This window comes from Carassius carassius, chromosome 33 (assembly GCF_963082965.1).
Source record: "Carassius carassius chromosome 33, fCarCar2.1, whole genome shotgun sequence".
Lineage (NCBI taxonomy): Eukaryota > Metazoa > Chordata > Actinopteri > Cypriniformes > Cyprinidae > Carassius > Carassius carassius.
Genome location: NC_081787.1, coordinates 21,025,963 through 21,047,333, shown reverse-complemented (window position 1 = coordinate 21,047,333; position 21,371 = coordinate 21,025,963). Strand labels below are relative to the sequence as shown.

Below are 21,371 nucleotides of genomic sequence, written 5' to 3'. Positions count from 1 at the left end.
GGGGAGAGTCAAGGATGTGAAAGGAGAGGGTCTCGGAGTGATTGCCAGATGTGATGAGTGTGATGTCTTCAGTAATGTATGAGATGGTAGGAAGTTGCTGACCAGTGAGGGCGTGAACCATGATGTGGTGCGGAAGGGGTCTGAGGGGAATGTGGAGTTTGTGGGCTAATGTGCTGTCCATGAAGTTACCTTCCGCCCCAGAGTCCAGTAGTGATTGACAGTGATGTGTCTGTGCTGACCACTGCAGCCTTACCGGGAGGAGCGTAGAAGATGATGGTGATGATGATGATGAGGTCTTCTCGGCGGAGATCCCACCCGATAGTAGCCTACCGGGCCTGGCCTTTTACCGGACAGGCATGGGCTTGATGTCCGGCTCCCCCGCAGTAAAGGCATAGGCCCAGGGACCTCCGCCTCTCCTTCTCCTCCCGGGAAAGCCGAGCTCGCCCTACCTGCATGGGCTCGTGATCGTAGACGGGGCTGGCCACGTCCCCGCCGCTGAATCGCACGTCTGCCGGTCCCCTGGATGGGGTGCTGAGTAGACCCCTCCTCTCCATCCGTGTCAGACGTGCATCGACCCGTAGCACCAGCTCAATAAGTCCATTGAGGGACGGGGGAAGATCCAGGGCGTAGATCTCCCTCTGGACGCGGTCAGCCAGCCCAATGGCACTCCACCGCCAGGGTCCGGAACTCGATCGAATAGTCCGAGACGGATCTCTCGTGCTGGCGTAACTCCGTCAGCTTCCTGGCCGCCTCCCGTCCTGCGGCGGCCCGATCAAAGACCCGTCTCATCTCAGCGGAGAGCGCCTGAAACGAGGCGCAGCATGGGTCCTGGTTCTCCCACACCGCTGTTCCCCACAATGCCGCCCTCCCAGAAAGCAGGGTAAGTACAAAGGCCACCTTGGCCCTCTCATTGGCAAAGGTTCTGGGCTGGAGGGCAAAGTGCATATCACAACGGTTAAGAAAGGCTCTACAAAAGTCGGGCTCACCCGAGTACGCCTCCGGAATCGGGAGGCGGGGTTCCGGCTGGGAGGGGGCCTCAGACGGTGCTGGTGGAACAGGCGGTGTGAGTGGCGCAGTAGGAGCTCGTAATAGCTGGAACTGTTGGGTGAGCTCGGACACCTGCGTCACTAAAGCCTGAACCGCGCGACCAGTGTCGTTAAGATTCCTCTCCTGGGAGTCCATCCTCCGAACACTGGCGCTGAGGAAATCTTTGAGGGAGGAAGGTTGATTACTCGCTGCCTCCCTGTTGGTCAGATCGTTTTGTGATGCTAACAATGGAGGACAGGAGGCAGATGCAAGTAAATGGAGTTTATTGACAGGAGGTGTGATGAATGAATGCTGGAGAGTGACGCAGGGACCACGACGGCAGCACAGACAGGTGAGTAGGTGATTTGAGTGCGTTGGTAGCGATGACGGTGTTGGTAGATCGGTGATAGGCGGTGATAATCCGTGAGTGACTGTGATAATCCAAAGAAGACCGAAACAGGAAACTGAGCAAGGACAGGAACACAGGAGCACGAACAGACATCAACACCAGGACCTCAAACAGGACCTATAAACTAACTTTCTGTATGTCAGTTTGACAAGCCATGTCCTCCATATTTGGAGCCTTCTGCAACTTTGGTTAGACACGTACACATAATTAGGACATATCAAGTGATCTCTAACAAAGCAATAGTGACACATACTGTAGTACAAATATTTTTTATAAATATGTGTGTTGCGCATAAAATTATATGCAATGCATAAAAACACAGTATAAGTCATTATAAACAGTAATTATGTCCCCACTGGATGAAATGAATGCCTCGATTATAATGGGTTTTATTGGTTTTGTCTGTTTGGCCCGGTAGATGCCATCACAGTATGGTGAGGGGCATAACATTTCTGTCACACGATTGAGGTATTTGGCCAATCACAATGCACTGGATAGCTGCCCAATCAGCATACACCTCGCTTTTCTGAACGATGAACTTTGTAAAAACTGATGCATTTCAAAAAGGCAGGGCATAGAGGCGCAACAATAATGTACAGAATGTAAAAAATAGGGTTAGGGTTAGGATGTTCTTTTTAGCAACATCATCTAACCCCTTTAAATTCTAATATTATATCACAATTTTACTGTAATGCATTTTTTTATCAAATAAACAAAGTCTCGGAGAACATAAAAGCTTTGTCAAACAAACAATAAATAAATACTTTCAACCAATCCCAAATTTGGATTATGTAGGAGGTGTACAAGGAGAATTAAGACTAAGATAATAAAAATAATAATAATAATAATAATAATAATAATAATAATAATAATAATAATAATAAGCAATGGATTATCAAGAGAAAAAGGACAAAAATAAAGCTCTTTTTATAACAAAATAACTGGCAAATTCCTTTAAAAATGCAATTAAAAAAACTGCATTGAAAATATCTTTAACTACACCTTTGAACATAAATTAAACATTCTTAAATACTGTCAACTTGAAAAGTGATTAATTTACTTGTTTACTCAAGTCTATTTTTCTACCTAGGATACAGTATATTTTATTGCAAAGCTGTACTGAATTGGGATGCACATTCTAATGGCAGTATGTCCACACTGTTTCAAATACTGTGACGTTTAACTTGTACAATTTAAACTCAATCTGCACCCAAAATGGCAGACAAATTAAAGTGATGTTCTTTCTCATATTCCTAACTTCTGGCATATTTTGATCTTGTCAAAAAAGTCACAGGATGGATGGATGACAGCTGTCCAGACAATAATTACTTTCTTTAACATCTTTTCACACTTTGACACTCGACTTGTATTCTCTTTGCTTTCTGTTACCCTACAGCCCTTCATACACACACACATACTACTGTCCTTTACAACTCTTGGTCTTAAGTTATTCATATGTTCACTGTTATAGCCCCTGTCTCATTTTCCTTTGTTTCTTCATCATTCTCTTTCTCTGTCCCTCTCTTTGGTCATTGTTCCCACTAATGGTTTAATTCTTGTCACAAGACAATGCCATTAAACAACAAGATTCTTTAAGAAGTGTTGTTCTCTAATTAGACCAGCACTCTCTCTCTCTCGCCAAATCAACGGCAACTATGTAAGCTTGTTTCTTCCACAGAATATTTTTTTTTCTTGCAATTCTGTGGTTCATGGGTTTGCAAAGTATAGTCTGTAATAAAGTTTTTAATTCATGAGAGCTTGATTTATGAACAAATAATTTTCACATCAGTTAACACAGGTCCTACTTATGAAGAAAGTAATGAATTTTCCAGCGGATGAAAGAGGAGTTGTGGAGATATACCACAAATGAATTATACCACTTATGTGTACTACTGACATTTGAAACATTCAAATTTAATTTTCTATTGAAATGAACATCTCAAGATAACATGGGCATGGTTTGTGAACCCTATTACCATCATGTTAAAATTGCACTTAAACTGTGTTGAATACATTAGCACATATATTGAGGAAACAGCACAGTGTAGATGTATTTTAGATCTTAAAAGTGTTCTCTTCGTGCATGGTTATGAACACTCGCCGCAATTCCACATGCGTTTCCCAAAAACAAGAACGCGTTCTATGTGCTACTTAAGATTCGCTGTCCATTTGTTAAGTGCTGAAATATTACCTTATATAATTGTATCCTTGAACCTAATAGTCATCACCTGGATTAGAAAACAAATAACTTTCAAAAAGATGAAATTTATGATATGTCTTTTTAATATTTAAATTTTTTAATTCATTTAAACGACAAAATAAAAGAGTAGTAAAGAGGAGTACTATCAAAACCTTATATGCACTTGAATAAAGTTAACCCATTTGTGCCCAAATTTTTCTGAATGGTTTCATGCATATAGTCATGTTAATAGTGTCCTATGTGAACATGTTCTGCATTTATTTCCCCAGGTTTTAGTTTATTTTCTTGAAAATCATATTTGAATGTGAGGCAAATATGTTGTATTCAAATTTGACCTTCAGTGTCAAATTTGAATAGGAGGATAGCATTTGGCATCTAACTCAAAATAACTGCTTTCAAAAGATCAATCTTTATTCATATACAAATTAATTATGCATAAAAGTCAAAGAACATTCAATGCAACACCCCCCCCCCCCCCCAAAAAAAAAAGTTGCTTCTAGTTTATAATCTCTTGAATATGAAAACACAATAAATCCATTTGTCTTAAAATGGTGGAACATTGTGCAGAGCAAAGTGCAGCCATTAAGTTGACCCAACAGGGTATTGTGTATCAACAAGTTTTATTAAAATAAATAAATAAATAAAAATAAATAAAAATAATTATAATGAAGGAAATATTCAATCTATATAATAAAAAGGGTATTTTGTACCAACATTCTGCAAAATATCTTCTTTTGTGCTGAACAGAAGAAATAAACTCTATGAAACAATGAAACTATGAATAGGCACATATTGATTAGGTGTAATGAATTAACCTTGACAAAAATCCTTGATATTCATGAAATTAATGATCTTCTTTTTAAATATATGCTTATTAAAAATAATTATCATTTGTAGGCTACACACGATTGTTTGTTTATTTATTTACTTATTAATGATCATGCAGGTATTTTCATTCTTAGAAGTGTGTTAAATTAAAATAAGTAAATAAAAATAAATAGAATTAAGAAAATATTACATCTATATAATAAAAAAGGTATACCTGAAAGAAAATTACGCCATTTTTTTAGGCCCATAGTATTCAGTGGCTTACTGTAATAAGTGATTTCATATAATAATGTAAATTCATTACTTGTTTGAATTTTAGCATTACAATGGAATCATAAGCTACTAGTCATAAAATTAATTAGGGTCCTTGACAAATTGGAATGAAACTCATCCAAACTGGATAATGGGGCCTCAATATTTTGCCCCTTACGAGACATAATGTCATAAAAGGGTGAAAAAACATGATCTACATCAATTAATCCCATGTGTTAGCTCTTTATCTTTCCATTCCTTCTTTTGTGTGACTGACTGAAGTTAGTAAACTGCTGCTGTCACCCCCCATGGCTAAAGCAGACACAGAAGTGGGGCAGCAGAGCTGTGGAAAGATTGCTCTCTCATCTCCTCCTTTTGACAGATTTATTCCCAATTAAATTAAGGTCTACTGTACAGTAGAGATGTCAGTTAAAGGGTTAAGTTATGTTTTAGGTGGGATATTATGAAAGGACAAAGCACTAAACAAGACCAATAACCTTGATTTATTAACCTGTTAACACAGTATACCCCATTTCCCCATGATATGTGTCAAAAATAAAAACTTATTAGTAATATGAAAATTAAATTTCTTTGGGAGCGTTTGCCTTCACCATGCTTCCTGGAAGTAGGGGTAGGAAGTTGACAGCCTCATGTGACAGGAAGGAAGTGGATACCTTATTTTTTTTTCTTGAAATCCTTTATTTGGTTGTTTACTTGCATGTCATTGAGAAATATAACTTGGATAACATCTATAAAAATACTTACAAAAGGAAAATGACAACTATAAACTGCGGCAACTATAGTTGCCTATGGGCTTAAATATGGTGTTATCTGTCGTTTATCCTGCAGGTGACCTCATAACTTTGTCTTCTTACACTGCATTTCGGGCTTTAAGATTACTCCAGAGATCCGTAGATCAGCAATGATTTTTAAGTTCTACTGAAGTTAAGATACTTTAGGAAAACAGACCGTTATACTAAGATCAGTCGTACGATCGTTTTAACGATCTTTAAAGGTTTACAAAGCGTTTGAGAAGCACAGCCCTGGATTCATCTGTTTTTGATTATGTTTTTATGTAAGTGTGTGTTTGGAAGGGGCAAGTCTAGAATTGTTCCTAAGGAAACTAATTAAACTGTTTACCTCTTCTAAAATGACAGCTGAGGGAATTCCTGTGTGTGTGTGTGTGTGAGAGAGAGAGAGAGAGAGAGAGAGAGCAGGATCCATGTGTAAGTTTGCACTGGGTCTTTTCTGTATGCATAGTGAATGACTTGAATGACTGGCAGGCTATTTTTGCTAAATTTATATTAGACTGCATGGAAAATACTGTACTGTATCATTGTGTACCACAGGTAAACCTCACTCCCCTGGTCCCCACTAGAGGCTTGGTCTTTAGCCCCCTTGTTAGTGTGCCTGCCTCCCATGCCAGTGACCCTTGTTCAAATCCTGCTTGGAGCGGGTGTGAGTAAGACCCAGGGGGTACACTGCTGTAGTGACCCGGATGGGAGAGGTTTTAGGGGGGTGAGTGTCACCCCACTATTCTCAGTTTTTTCCTATAGGTGTTACGCATAGGCATGGATAATTACCTTGCTACATACTGAATACACATATACTGTAGTTGTGATCAAATAATTCAAAATCACAGCTAATGTTACTTCAGGTTCATTTGGCACAATGGAAATGGAAAACCATCCAAGCAGATTGCATTGTGATAATGATAGTATGCTTGTGTGAATGTAACCACACAAAAACACCCAGAATGAACTCTTAGCTCTTGTTCCCCAGTGTGACAGCATTAGGACACTAAATGATTCACCTGGTCATTATGACACCACTGACGTCTGACCCCACCCAGAGATTCCATCCAGCACTGTTGCCATGGGAGACAGAGCCAGCAGCGGTTGTCCAATCAGATGGCTGGAGCAGGATTAGAGTAGAGAACACACAGATATTTCCATCTTAAATTTAAATAGTTTCATCAAGCAGGAAATTAATCTGAACACATTAGTAAACATTCTGACTAAAAGAAACAGAGTTAAACTGCCAGACGAACACAAAGGCAGCTGAGATTAGTGTCAGGCTGCGGTGAGTGTGTGTTTGTGCCTCTGACAGAATCTAACTGCAGAGAAGTTACCAGACACCAGAACACCAGACAGCCCAGCATTAGCAAACAATTATCAGACAAACAGAGATCCGACAGACTGGACAAACAACAGGTCTGTGAGTGTGATTCAGCTTTTGAATTGTAAGGATCAAATGTCCACACAATGATGGTAAAACCTAAAATACCTAATAAATAAAAATAAAAAAGAGCCATTATATTATATATAAAAAGGTAGTCTTTTTGACTAAATTGTGGGGACTGAATGCCTCCATGATGGTAAAACCTGAAATCAGCTGCATTGCAAGAAGCAAGGAAAACAGCTTAATGAAACATAGAATAAAATTTAACAAATAAAAATGTATACAAACAAAATCCCTCTGTGAATGAAAATAGCAGAAACATTTGTGTTGAAGTTAAGGGATTACAGAAATATCATTAACTCATTTGTATAAAACAAAAACAGTATACAGTCTCCACAGAGAGAGAATTGCAAACGTGTATCTGAAAGCAAACACATGCATATGCAAATGCGTTGGTGTACAAAGGGTTTGTGTGTGTGTGTGTGTGTGTGTGTGTGTGTGTAATTAGAGCCAGTAAGATAACACTGATTAGAGCTCATTAGATTACTACACAACAGGACACACGTCACACACTCACTTTAAATGCAGCATTATTACAGGATGCTGATAATATTTACGCACATGTTTCATGTCTTTATTTTAAAAGCAGCAACACTGAGGAATAAAAAAGCTGGAGTTTACAGTGTGTGTGGGATGCTGACAGGATATCAGAGCCACTACCTCACTCAGTGTCACACACACACACACACACACACACACACACACACACACACACACACACTTTTATCTACCTTATGCAGTCTATATGAGGTAATACTGAAGACTAACCGAACAACATTTGTCTTAATTAGAGGATTATAGAAGTTGAATTAATCCATCTATGCTGTTCTTTATAGGGAACATCCTTACACATACAAACAGGCCGGCAAAACTGGACATGTGACATAACAACTTAAGTAAAAATATGTGTTAATTGTTAAGCATAACTGTTCATTAGTGACATGGTTCATTAGTGACATTTATCAGTGGCATTATATACATATACATGCACACACAGAGAGATACACACATACAGTGGAGATCAAAATTAGAGAACCTATAATTTCAAATATTTCAAGGTCACTAGTCCTTTTTGAAGTTACATCCTAACAAGTGTATAAGGGCAGTTTTCAGTACAGGGTAGTATAAGGGCCGTTGTTTAAGCATATTTCATAAATTAAAGCACCGCATAAAAAAAAATAATTTATAAAATAAATATTTGAAAAAGTACACTGATCAAAATGAGAAAACACTTATGGATAGCTATAGTTATTGGTGTTTATTTGGCACATAGTGCTAATTTGCTTATTTCTATGACAAACCCTATTTAACTGGCAACATTCCTTCAATTTTCACTGAGATAGCAAGATGGTAGGTCGCTCTAAGATCACTGAAACCGTTTGATAGCAGGTTGAAACAGATGGAAGAGAGCAGAAAAAGAGTGGGCCAAGATCACACCAGCACAGTGTGAGGAACTAATGATGTCCTGCGGTCGCAGATGTTCTGAAGTCATTCAAAGTGAGGGCCTCTACGCTCCCTACTAATTTTTGACAGCTGGAACCATACAAAAATGTATGTATATGTACTGTATGTCTGCACTACCATGTGTTTGCACAATGTGTGTACTTTCCTCTGCACTGGAAGCTCTTGTCTCTAAGACAAATATGTGTGTGTTTAAACATACTTGGGTCTTTCTGACTTCTGAAAAGGAACAACACTGCCTTCTGCTGGTGTTCATTGTTACTAAATGACATCACTACTTAGAACCCCCAATTCTGATGTATTTATTTTACAGACTGATAAACAAAGGACTTGTATAATTGGTTCAGTCTAGCATATGCAACTCGAAGCCTTCTGTTTGATGGCAAAAATTCATATTCCTCAAACAAAATGTGAAAAGGGTCAGACATAATTTTTCCCGACCTTTAATGTGAAACAATAGCAGTACATTTTAATAACAACAACTTAAGTAAAATCTAAAGAACTAAAAGTGGTCATGTAATTGCTCAGATATGGAAACAAGAAACAAACTGACTTTGTCAGGCCTGGGAATAACAATTTATTATATTTTAAGAAATGGTCTGCTTCAGAGACAGGAAATGTACTTTTTATGATGTATTCTGATGTGCTGAATCAAAATATGACATTTAAAACAACTGATTGGCTACTGTTTCCAAGATAATGTCAGCGTACAGAAGAGGACGACACATTAAGTGCAATTTAACAATTGTTAAGGATGGCAGAGGAAAAGCATTGATCATTGGTCATGGTATTCTTGAGAAGTCCAGAGGATATACTGTACTTAACTGAGTATTAACTCTGTCCTTGCAGGTGGTGATGAATCCAGTGAGCTGAGCAGACGACAGAAGATGAACAGTACGTATTCTAGGTGAGGAGCGAGATAAGTGCATGCACACATTTGAACAACAAAGGTGAGTAGTATCAGCTCAACGTGGTAAGTCCCAGTCACAACCCATATTGGAAAAAGCAGTCCTAAGCAAAGACGAAATCAGACTTTACCCACATAGCATAATTAGTTTGGCTCAGTGATGGTTGCCGGAACTCGGCAACATACAGCCAATGTTGGCAACTCATTTTCAAGGGAAGTTGCTGAAGGAAGGTCGATTTGTCACTAAAAGTTGCTAAATGACATTGTGATGTCATTGCGCAAAGTCATTACATAATCACAGTGCAAAATTGTGTCACAACATCAGATCTCTGCAACAATAAATAAATAAATAATGCTAATTTAGATTTGTTTGTAAACTAATACAAATTCAGAATATAATATTAAATTAAATTGAACTTTTTTTAAATACATCATTGAATTATTGAAAACTTGCAAAAGTTGTTTTACTAGCTAGTAAACTTGTAAAACTATACATTCTGAACAATTCTAGGTTAAAGCAGTGTAGTTAGTATGCTACACTCTAAGAAAAGTCTGTAAAAATAGGGCCCAATCTTTTATGGTAAATCATAGATATTCACAGGGGTTTTTTTTTTTACCTGCATTTTAAATAATGCATTGCATTTTGGGTTACATCGGACAATGGATAATGTACCTTTTAATAATTACTAGTACCTTTTCCATTTGTCGAGATTTTTTTTTTCTTACAGTGTACTAGCTGACCAACAATCGCAGGTTCAAGCTTCTATTAGGGTGTATCATGAATGAACAATTATTAAATTATTATTATCGAACTGAACAATTGCAAATAGCAGTTAACTTAATGTTATGTGTGTACTGCTAGGCATCTTTGGTTTCCTCTTTTTGTGTAATTTAGATGGGAAATTAGTGCCTTTTTATTGTTTGAGTCACTTGTCAAAAGTTGCTAAAAGTTGTCAAATACATTTTAAATCTATATAAATTTGTTGCTAGGTGCTTTTTGAAGAAAAATTTGACAAAATTGCTAAGTTGTCAACAGCATACAGTCCATGGCATAGCCATATCTCAACCAAATGTGTGACTATACTGCGGTCCAAAGGCAAAGCGCAGTAACTACAAATTTGGTCAAAACTGAGTTAAGGCCCAAAATGGGCTTTGTGACATCTCCTGGTTCAATACTGTCCTGTTTCAGAGAAATGAGAGTGTCAGAAGTGCAGTTACTACAGAATCCAAGCTAATACCATAGGCAAACCGCAGTAACCTAAATGATGTTACTGCACTCTAGCTTTGTTTTGCTTTGACACCGCAACACTTACAAAGGACCAACAAGCCAAGCAGCTGGCCTACCATGCCTTAAATGCAATTTATTTCCATTGGGGGAAAAATGGCTCCTAAAATGACAATTAATCTGAACTCGCAAACACACACAGTAACATTAATCATCACAGTTCACATAGGACATGTTCTAGCATTCAAAAGCAACAAGAAAGAGTGCAGCCAAATACACATGTCATGAGGTGCGAAGTTCAAAAATTTAAAATATAATGTAAAATGTAGACTTAGATGAGACACAACAAAAAAAATCATCCCAAATTTACAGAGAGACTGACAAACCTAATGTAATGCATCTCTGCGGGCTGTATGTTAGTGATAGACTGATGAGGAAAAAACCTTCATGTAAACACTTCAATCAATCCAAATGGAATTCTGATCAGATTGAAAGGCACAATGTAGTCTTGAAATACTCTCTGAAAAAAAAAATCATGTAAATGCTTGAATCTCTCTCTCTTTTAAAAAAAAAATCAGATTCATTTGGAAAGTGTTATCATACAAAAATTATTTACTGTAAGTCTCATATCTTATGAACTGGTCAGTGGATGAAACTGAAAATGTACCTAATATATGTATATGTCAGCTTTATTTTTAGATGTATCGTCAAGAAAAAAAAAAACATGCATACCTGATGTCTTTAAATGATCTTTATAAGGAAATTTTCTCAGCTGTGTTTATATCAAGTACTAATGCATGTGATTATATGTAATATGCTGTGGTGACTTTAAAATACTTTCGACTTGAATCATAACCACGTTATTGTTTATGCTTCTTGTTCTCTTGTTACACCAAGAAAATTTGTAAACTTTCTAAATCGCTGAAAGGGTCAAATCCAGTGTTTTGTAATCACTAGTTTAGATCATCTACTCAACCTCAAATAGATAAACGTGACTAAATTTAACACGACATGAATAAAAACACTGAATGATGTCTATGATGTCCTTTGTGTATGTATTTATAATAAAGTTAAAATGTCATGATTGGAAATGATTTTATTGTTGGGACAGACGATACACTTTTTAAAACACTGATTTCATTTCATTAGAGTTTATTTTAAAACACATTCAATGAAATCAAGGCACAACTCTGTTATGATCAGTCTTTAAGAGGTTTATCATTTCAGTTTTTAACAGATTCAAGTTAAGAATAGTAAAAAAAAAAAAAAAAATTACAAATGAACAGCCAATACAATAAAAAAATACAGAAACAGATTTAAAAATGAGTGGATGCACCATCAGACGGTTCAGATGATGTTTTTGATTCATCAGGTTTGGAGCTTAGCTGAAAAACACGCACATATTCACACTTCAATAAAGGTAATGATATAAAGTATATAATGTACATGTGCTGCGTGATAGAAAACCACAATATTTCAGATCAGGACGCATAAGAAATCCGTCACAGGAACAATTCAGAGTGTTTTATACCAGAATTCCCAGAGGTCATGGTTTGTTCAATCTCTGTCGAGTGTGTTACCTTGGATTTAAAGAGCAGGTTTATGACTCCTTTGGAGCGACGGTCACTGGTGCGGTCAGATGGCAGACACACTGAGACACTTTTACTGTCACGCTTGGACCGCGCTGACTCCACCTCCTCACTCCCATTGGCTACTGACAGAGACAGACCTGAGGACAGTGTGGGAAATGAGCGGTCTGTTGACTACTTCCTGTTCTGTTGTAGAGGTTAAGCGTTTGTGAATGTTGTACCTGCAATAGTGGGCATAGATCTGGAGTTGACGAGGCCGCTGCGGCTCTCACTCGGCTCTGACAGATTCGTGTCGCTGCGAAACTCCTGCTTCTTGGAAAGCTAGAGAGACACAGAGAGTTCAGATCATTACAGTATCATTACAGTCACTATGGAATAAAAACACAAGCAGGTTAATAACGAAGGACCAAACCTGCAAAAATAATAACTTAAATGGTTACTCCACTACAAAATGAAAATGTTGTCATTAATCACTTACCCAAATGTCGTTCCAAACCCGTAAAAGCTTTGTCCGTCTTCTGAACACAATTTAAGATATTTTGGATGAAAACCGGGAGGCTTGTGACTGTCCCATAGACTACCAAGTAACTTACACTGTCAAGGTCCAGAAAAGTATGAAAGACATCGTCAGAATATTCCATCTGCCATCAGTGGATCAACCGTAATGTTGATCCACGAAAGTGATGTCTTTCATACTTTTCTGGACCTTGACAGTGTAAGTTACTTGGTAGTCTATGGGACAGTCACAAGCCTCCCGGTTTTCATCCAAAATATCTTAAATTGTGTTCCGAAAACAAACAAAGCTTTTACAGCTTTGGAACGACATTAGGGTAAGTGATTAATCACAAAATTCATTTTGGGGTGGAGTAATCCTTTAATAAACTCAATGTGTCTGAACCGATTTTATTAAATACAATTAATGAAATTAAGTATTACAACATTTAGATATTTTGATTAAAATTAGCATGAATTTGTTTATTTTACGTGCTGTAACTGATCTTCTATTTTTAATCACCATTTTGATTTCACTGCTTTATTTTAATTGGCCCTGCGGTGTGATGCATTAACTTTTAAAGTACAAACACTCAAATAATATGAGCTCATAAACTCTGCATTACAAAATCGGAAGTAAAATGCTATTTAAAACCATATTAAATGGAGTATTATATCGCAGCACAGGTGGGTCAAGTACTGTACTTTCTATCAACTATTCACTTCCACAATAATTCATTGTTATTTTACTTCTGCATTTATTCTTAGTTGTATTTATTTTTTCTGCAAATATTGAACTCTTATTGATTTATTCCTATATTCATGTATTTCTGTAGTTTTCCCCTACACACATATATCCTGTATTTTCTTTTTCTCACCCGTTTGTCGAGGGTGCTGCTCCGCTCTTTCTCCTCGCTGATGAAGATCATACTGCCACGCTTGGGTTTCTTCTTCTTGGATTTTCTCAGTTTCACCTGGAAGAACAGAGAGAGTCACCTGAGCATGACTGTGTCATAATGGAGAGCTGCAATCATTGGTCCATTTTTGTTATTGGACGAAACATGTCACAGCAATATCTTCATCATCCTCACCTCCACTTCAACACCACTTTCATCCATCACACTGACACTTCCACTGGAACGAGGGAAGAATGACGGAGAGAGAGGAGTGTCCAGAGATATGCTACAGACAGAAACAGAGACATGTGTTATGTTTGGAATAAAGTACACACTGTATAGACGGTTTCAACAGCAACAACATAAACAAACGTTACTGCACATGCGCGCTTTTGTGGACCTAACTTAACTTCCGGTAGACTTCCAAATAGAATCAATAACAACAGCCAAGTCCCTCTAGAGTAGATATTTTTTTGATAACAAACAAAATATGTTTGCCGCGTGGATCAGGCGAACTTAATGAAAATGTAAATTCATTCTTTGCCAGCAGGAGATGTTTTTAAGCACAGACATAAATCGCAAGAAATAGAGGTTTCCCCAGTAACAGCTGTAAACAAAGCAGAGCTGGTACGCTCACACGCTGCTTTATCAGGCATATAACACGCAAGTCTTCTTTCAGAAATACAGCGATATAAAAACACCTCTGCCTCGTTTTGATATTTAAACATATAAATGTAAGGAATTATTATTATTAAACGTGAAGTACGTAATGTTACTCATGTTTATTCAACAAAGCCTTTTTAAAAATCGATCAGTTTTAAAATTGTGGCGAGTCTCCAAAAATAAATAAATGTATGGGAAACACATCCCGCAGCACAACCACCTGAGCCCTCAGTCTACTCATCACCTTGACTTTAACTGCGTTTTGTAGAAGGCACTGCAGCCAGACCGATATACACAACACAGACCGGAAGTTTACTTAGGTCCAGGCGCGTGCGCCAGATGAAACCGTCTATACTACCTACTACTTTTTAAAAATATTAATGCGAAACAGAACACATTATGCAATGATAAGCAATTCAAACCGTAAAATGCTACATTTTTGTCACATTTGCTTGCCACACTGACATTTAATTTAGCATCTTAATCTCAGATATAAAACAAATATTAATACAATAATAAAACAATATATTATTAATACAATTATTGAAATATGAAAACAAATAAAAAAGCAAACCAATAGATTAATAACAAATAATACAATTATTACAAAACAAATATTAACAAAACAATAATAATAACAAATTAAACTGTATATTAATAACATATATTGATACATTTATTAAAACATAAATCTTAAAACAAATAAATAAAAATACATATTTCTATACTTCTAAAAATGTCAAACAAAATAATATAAAAATACAATTATTTAAATAGAAATATTAAAACAAAAAAAAATCTAAAACAAAAGTATATTTATAAATATTAAAAAATGTATTAATTTATATATCTATCTATATATATATATATATATATAAAATATTAACAAAACTTTATTTAAAATATAAGTATTAAAACTGATATTCATAAATAAATACAACTTAATTACAAATATTAATAAAATACTTAATATATAAATATGTCAAACAATTATAAAACAAAACAATGTTTATAAATATGAATAACAAAATTAAACCATATATTTATAACAAATATTAATAAAATAATTAAAATATACATATTTAAACAAATATTGTCTTTTATATATTTCTATAAAATAATGTAAAATAAAATAAAAAATCGTATTGACACTTTGCATCCACACAATCTTCATACTGTGTACACCATCCATATCATCACATAAACTGCAGGAATAATCATAGCATGTTCTAGATACATATGTGGGTGTGGTCACCTCTCTGGGTGTGTCTTAGTGGGCGTTCCACATTCAGATCCAGCCAATGAGCAGACAGACTGTCGAACCGAGCGCAACATAGAGCGTGGCCGAGTGGATCGTCTCTCATCCATATCCGGCTACAAAAGATGACAAAAAAAATCAGGTTGCAGAGTGCTGACTCCTTTTTTCTCTTCCTTCTTTCTCTTTCTGCTTTCTGACTTTCATCCTTACCAGTTCTCTCACTCCATACTCCTTCTCCACTTTCTTCTTCAGCTCTTTGAAACACTCCTCCATGCGTTCATGGAAAGGTCGAAGGTCATCAGTCACCCTTTTTCCATGCAGACTGATTCCTCTGCCCAACAACGGGATCTACAGAAGACAAACAACAGCTTATTCAGGTGAACCGTCTGTCCTAACCAGACATGACTCAACACGTTTTCTAGAATCAGTGCCACAAACAAATGGTCCAATGTTTCTGACCTGCCATGCGATGAGGTCTTTGAGTCTCATGAGTTTGTCTTTGTCATCAGGATGTTCGTGCATGTATTCATCCGTGAAGAACGCCTGGAGAAAGACACACACACATCAGCATCTATTCTCAGCACTTCTCTCTGTTTTCTCACCGTGTCTCTCTGACCTTCTCGTATTTGGCGAAGCCACCCATGACGGCAGGATCCACGATGCCGTTGAGCAACATAGAGAGGGGGTTTATGGGTAAAGTGTCATCACACTGGTATTGGTTGATCATGGTGAGGATTTTCTCATTGGTTTGTCCCATCGTCTCGATGGCGTTCTCCAGCGGACTCACCGTCGTCTGGAAGAGAAATATTCACAAATCTTTACATCACAAATTTATCTGCTCGTCAGTGGAAATCAGTAAATCAAATAATATGATGACATAAAATAACAGTGCATTTCTAAACGATACTATCGCACAGCTCCTAATACAAGGTTGCATATACAGTATAAGTATGTTCAACTTTTTCCACATATTTACAGTGGGCTCTTTTTTAAAGATCTATGTGCATGGTCTAAAGCGCACAGCGCAGGTGCACTCAGGGTGTTTCAGAATACACTTTTGTTAGTATATCGATTGGAAAAGTGGTCGGCGCTCCCAGTGAGTGGTCTAAAAGGGTTGTCCCGATTCTCTTAATGAGTAACAGGTGTATTTTTAGGCATAACGTGCAATAAACCAATCAGAGTCTCATCTCCTATTCCCTGTAAGAGTGGGTTGAGCTTGCGATGGGTTGATTCGTTAATTAAACGGAAGAATTTTAATGCAACACAGACTGAAAGCGGATCTGCTCCTTCGTGAGCAATGACTATCCATTATGACATGTATGACATTTTAATATTTATGTAGCCCACACAATAATATTATTTTACACTGTAAACCTTATTTTTTTATATAATGGCATGTTGGTGTTCTGCTGCTGTACATCCCTGTGTGTAATAAGCAAAGTGAACATGCGTTGTGGACCTGCCCAGATGCGCATTTTCTACTAACGCACTCTATATAACAAGTAAAATATTGCGGCATTGACTTTAGACTAGGTTTGAGTTGGTGTATGGCACAGTCTATTTTCAGTTCCTCAAAATAGCAACACGGCAACAATGTGCATGAACACACCTCTTTTTTAGACCAGCATACTCATGGGCGCACAGATGGGTGAAAATGCATTTGCTATTTAAACAACGTGATGCAGGATAGAACAATGAGAAATGCGTCGGGCTAAAACTTGCAAAAACATTTAAGCTGCGCCTTGTGCCACATTGCGGGGGGTGTATGATGGGGCCCAGTATGTATCCAATATTTAGCAAATGTCAACTGCTTGGTTGTTTATATTGTTGCAAAATGTAGTCCAGCACTGATCTGTTAAGTGCGACTATAAATTAAGGTATTATAAACATTAAAATCTTTTCTGCAATGCTGGTTTAAAACAATGTGTATTGTGAAAAGTGCTTTGTAAATCATTTTGGATTGACATACTGCTCATACAGTTTTTTTAACAGTATGTAAATCATGTGCATAATGCACATGTTCTCTAAAATTAAAAAGTCTATACAATTACAGAAACAAAAGTAGTATAAAAATATATTCAGTAAAAAATACATCTATAAAAATATATCTATTTTTTAAATATGTTTACTGTTATGTATACGGACACACTGATTAAAGAGTCCTGTCCAGTTTAGACTGCACAGTACGCAGAACACAAGTATTTCAGAGTATTTCAGTGTGACTGACAGGGACAGAAAGAGACTCACGTGGGTCATGCTAGTGGCCTCAAACCAGCGCAGGATTCCTGGAAGTTTGTAAGCAGTTAAGAATGTGGTGCGCTCAATCCACATAGACTGAAGAGAAAGAAAAAAGTCAGATACAGTGTCTGTAAATGGGTGAGTTTGTGTGTGTGTTATTGTTTTAATGCATTTGTACAGGCAAAAAAAATATTCAACCTAACCAGAAAATGTTGATGTCCAGGAGATAAGTGTAATTGTGATTTTTTTTTTTTTTTTAAATACAGTCACATACAGTAGTTTGTGCTTTCTGGTGCTTGGCTTCATTTTACAGTGCAGTGTGTCTGATCATTAACAGAAATGGTCAAATATCTCAACCTGCTGTTCAAAATGTACACTGCATAATGTCATTAATTAATCGTCAGTTTTGTCTCCTTCCTGTCTTTGTCAGCTCCTTCATGATCTCAATGATGCATAAATGATCAGCTGTTTCTCTTCCACATAGATGTGTGAGTGTTTATGTGACAGGGTCAATGTTATTAACTTCAATAATTACAAATCACTTTCATTCATTTAAATAAAGCTAAAAAAAAATAAAAAAAATAAAATGAACTTAAAAAAAACTTAAATTCTGAAATAATGGAAATCAGAAACATTGCATTGGCAACAAACTATAAATAAAATAAGTTGAAGATGAAGTACTAAAATTACTAAAACTAAAACAAATAATAAAGCTAAACTAAAAAAAGTGACAACAGCACATAAACGTAATAAAACTTAAATTAGTATGAAAATGTTAAATATAAATATTATAAATAGTAATATTAATATTAATAATGATTCTACATCAACACTGTTCTATGTTGATGTTTATGTGAATATTATCGAAATAAAACAAGTTGAAGTTGAAGACATCAATAAAATCAAAACTAAAATAATAAATGAAAACTAAATGGGGGAAAAAATAGAAATGACAAACATGTAAAATTTCTAATACTTGAACATAAAACTGACAATGTAAAAAAATATGAACTAAATATTAATAAATGCTTTAATAATACTAAAATTACACGACAGATTTGTTCAATACTTTCAGCCACTTGTATATGTGGAATACTGTAATTAGCTTTTGGAATATAATTAGTTAAATTACATTTTCTTTGCAGCAAGAAGCAATTTACTCATGTTTAATGTGTTTTAAATGAGTCTATGCTGCAATAAATCATTTAAATAAAATCCAACAATTCTCCTTGATCTATAAATTCCTCCACACACCCCAAAAACCCACAAACTGGGTAATTTATTAAGTCTTATTTTGAGCTTTGGATGTGTTGACGTTTTCAAGCATCCAAGTAGATGTGATGCATTCTAATTAAACCTGTGTCCATGAAAGTAGAATTATCAAGTTAATTTGACTCTAAATGCTTGCTTGAACTGACATTAAATAGACAGCTAGAACGATCAAGTTGGAAATGTATCACAAAAGGATTTACCAATTAAATGTGTAAATCTATAAAGTATTTCAGTACATCTGGAGGTCACAGACAAAAAGCATCTTTAGGATGTGATAATTCTAAGTAGCTTTATAAACAACAGAGATGATTGAGAAATTAATGTTGTGTTTTGACTCACAACAAACTCATTATCAGGATCCACTTTCCCTCTCCTCACGGGTCTGGAGTACTGGAACCGCTGGACGTAGTTAGACTTGTAGAAACTACAGAATCACCAGAAAGAAGCAAGAGAAGAAAAGAAGAGAAAGAGTTTATAGCATCAGACCACGACACAAGGTGAAGAGATGAACGTGGTTTGTGTTTTCTGCAGACTGACTTGATGATCTGATCAGGCACTGGTTTGTTCTTCAGACGCGGCGGGATCTCAAGAACCGGCTGGACTGTAAAACACTGGATATCTGATCCAGATCCGGTTAAGAACAACAGACCGGCCATTTATATTCAAATATATGCAAGTATGTCTCTTTGGAATTAAAGTGAAATAATATAATCCACAGTCTATGTGACGGATACACTGCATGTTGGAGTTTTTAATGTCGTCTCCAGGCATTGTGGTGATGTTGAGTCTCACAGCGCTGGGGAACTGACTCATCAGCTGACTCTGGAAATCTTCCCTGCGCTCGTACTCCTTCCCACGGTGAATGAACACCTTATTCTATTGAAATCAAATATAACAAAACATCACAATCAAGATTAAGTTACATATCTCTTAGCAAAGTTCCAGCATTAGCTGAGAATAATAACCACATGCTTACCCTGAGGAACTGAGGGAAGCCAGAGCCGTAATATCCCACAGCGAAGTAGTCCGGCTTGGGCCGCAGGATCTTCATAATGTTCTCATAAAACTTGGCCTGCTGGTTCTGCAAAAGGAAACGCTTAAAATCTAAAAGACCAAATAATGCTAGAAGACTTGTAAAATATGGAAGGTTCAGTGTGTAAGTAAAATAAAAGTGATATGATATATATGCTATATGATATTTATGATCATATATGTGACGATACATGGTGATATTTTCAAAAGTGTAAAGAATAATAAATAAAAGAGAAAGTAAACAGTAAATAGAAAAAAAAGAAATCCAATCAAATATGTAATATTATATAAATGTATCATATAATATAATGTATTATAACTGCAAAATGGTGAAACGTTACAAGAAATTTTAATTATTGAATTACATAAACATATATATTAAAAAAATATATATAATATGTGCAAAAGTGCAAAACATAAAAATTACTAAATAATAAATACATAATTGAAAAAGAAAAAAGAATGAAAAAATAAAGAATATATAATATAATATAATATAATATAATATAATATAATATAATATAATATAATATAATATAATATAATATAATATTAGCAAAACGGTGTAAATGTCCAAGAAATTTAAATTATTGAATAATATAACAAAATACAATAAAAACATAAAAAAAATATATATCATGTCCAAAAGTGCAAAAAATAAACAAACTAAATAATAAAAATATACATAAGTAAAAAAGAAAAAAAGAATGAAAAAATAAAGATTATATAATATAATAATATAATAATATAATATAATATAATATAATATAATATAATATAATATAATATAATATAATATAATATAATATAATATAATATAATATAATATAATATAATATAATAGTTAAAAGTGCAAAACCTTCATACAAAAATAAAGATAAGAATAATAATAATAAAAAATAAGAATAATAATTTGAAATGAGGTTTATTGTGCATTACCAGTTTTTGTCCGAGCAGCTCGTAATCGAAGACCTCCATCTCGAACTGATCTGCCAACTCCTTACACAGAGTGATGGCCTCCTCCCACATCTGACACGCAAAATCATGTTCACACACATACACACACACACACACACACACAGAGTTAAACATTCATGAGGTCAGTCTTCAACATCCAGGCACGTCTATCAATGTGAAGATGAGCTGACCTTTCCCTTATCAAAGTAGCTGATGATGGTGTCGTAGAGCGATTCTTTGAGCTGCCGCTGGGTCTGAAGCGTCTGATAGTCCAGCTGAAGCATGCACTGCTCCTCTGACCACTGCAAACACATAGCATTATTATTATATCATATAACAGTCTAAACAAGATTATTACATGCCCTTATAGCTGATTCTTGGCCATGAAAAACTGCTAGGTGATGCTAACTATCTAACAAAGAAAC

General features: G+C 35.9%; 1 protein-coding gene across 2 annotated transcripts in view; it reads right to left on the bottom strand.

The window, feature by feature from the left end:
• Positions 1 to 11,627: 11,627 nt before the first annotated feature.
• Positions 11,628 to 21,371, bottom strand: part of LOC132113948 (dedicator of cytokinesis protein 2-like) — a 112,450-nt gene continuing 102,706 nt past the window's right edge. For both annotated transcript variants that reach the window (XM_059522012.1, XM_059522013.1), the window contains exons 36-51: positions 21,138 to 21,248; positions 20,929 to 21,018; positions 19,934 to 20,038; positions 19,692 to 19,833; positions 19,495 to 19,576; positions 19,297 to 19,381; positions 17,695 to 17,781; positions 16,064 to 16,240; positions 15,907 to 15,990; positions 15,658 to 15,795; positions 15,445 to 15,563; positions 13,722 to 13,812; positions 13,509 to 13,604; positions 12,360 to 12,459; positions 12,130 to 12,278; positions 11,628 to 11,934 (exon numbers count right to left, since the gene is read on the bottom strand). In XM_059522012.1, the coding sequence (XP_059377995.1) occupies positions 11,866 to 11,934; positions 12,130 to 12,278; positions 12,360 to 12,459; positions 13,509 to 13,604; positions 13,722 to 13,812; positions 15,445 to 15,563; positions 15,658 to 15,795; positions 15,907 to 15,990; positions 16,064 to 16,240; positions 17,695 to 17,781; positions 19,297 to 19,381; positions 19,495 to 19,576; positions 19,692 to 19,833; positions 19,934 to 20,038; positions 20,929 to 21,018; positions 21,138 to 21,248 (1,725 nt within the window). In that variant the 3' untranslated portion in view covers positions 11,628 to 11,865. The remainder of the gene's footprint in view (positions 11,935 to 12,129; positions 12,279 to 12,359; positions 12,460 to 13,508; positions 13,605 to 13,721; positions 13,813 to 15,444; positions 15,564 to 15,657; positions 15,796 to 15,906; positions 15,991 to 16,063; positions 16,241 to 17,694; positions 17,782 to 19,296; positions 19,382 to 19,494; positions 19,577 to 19,691; positions 19,834 to 19,933; positions 20,039 to 20,928; positions 21,019 to 21,137; positions 21,249 to 21,371) is intronic.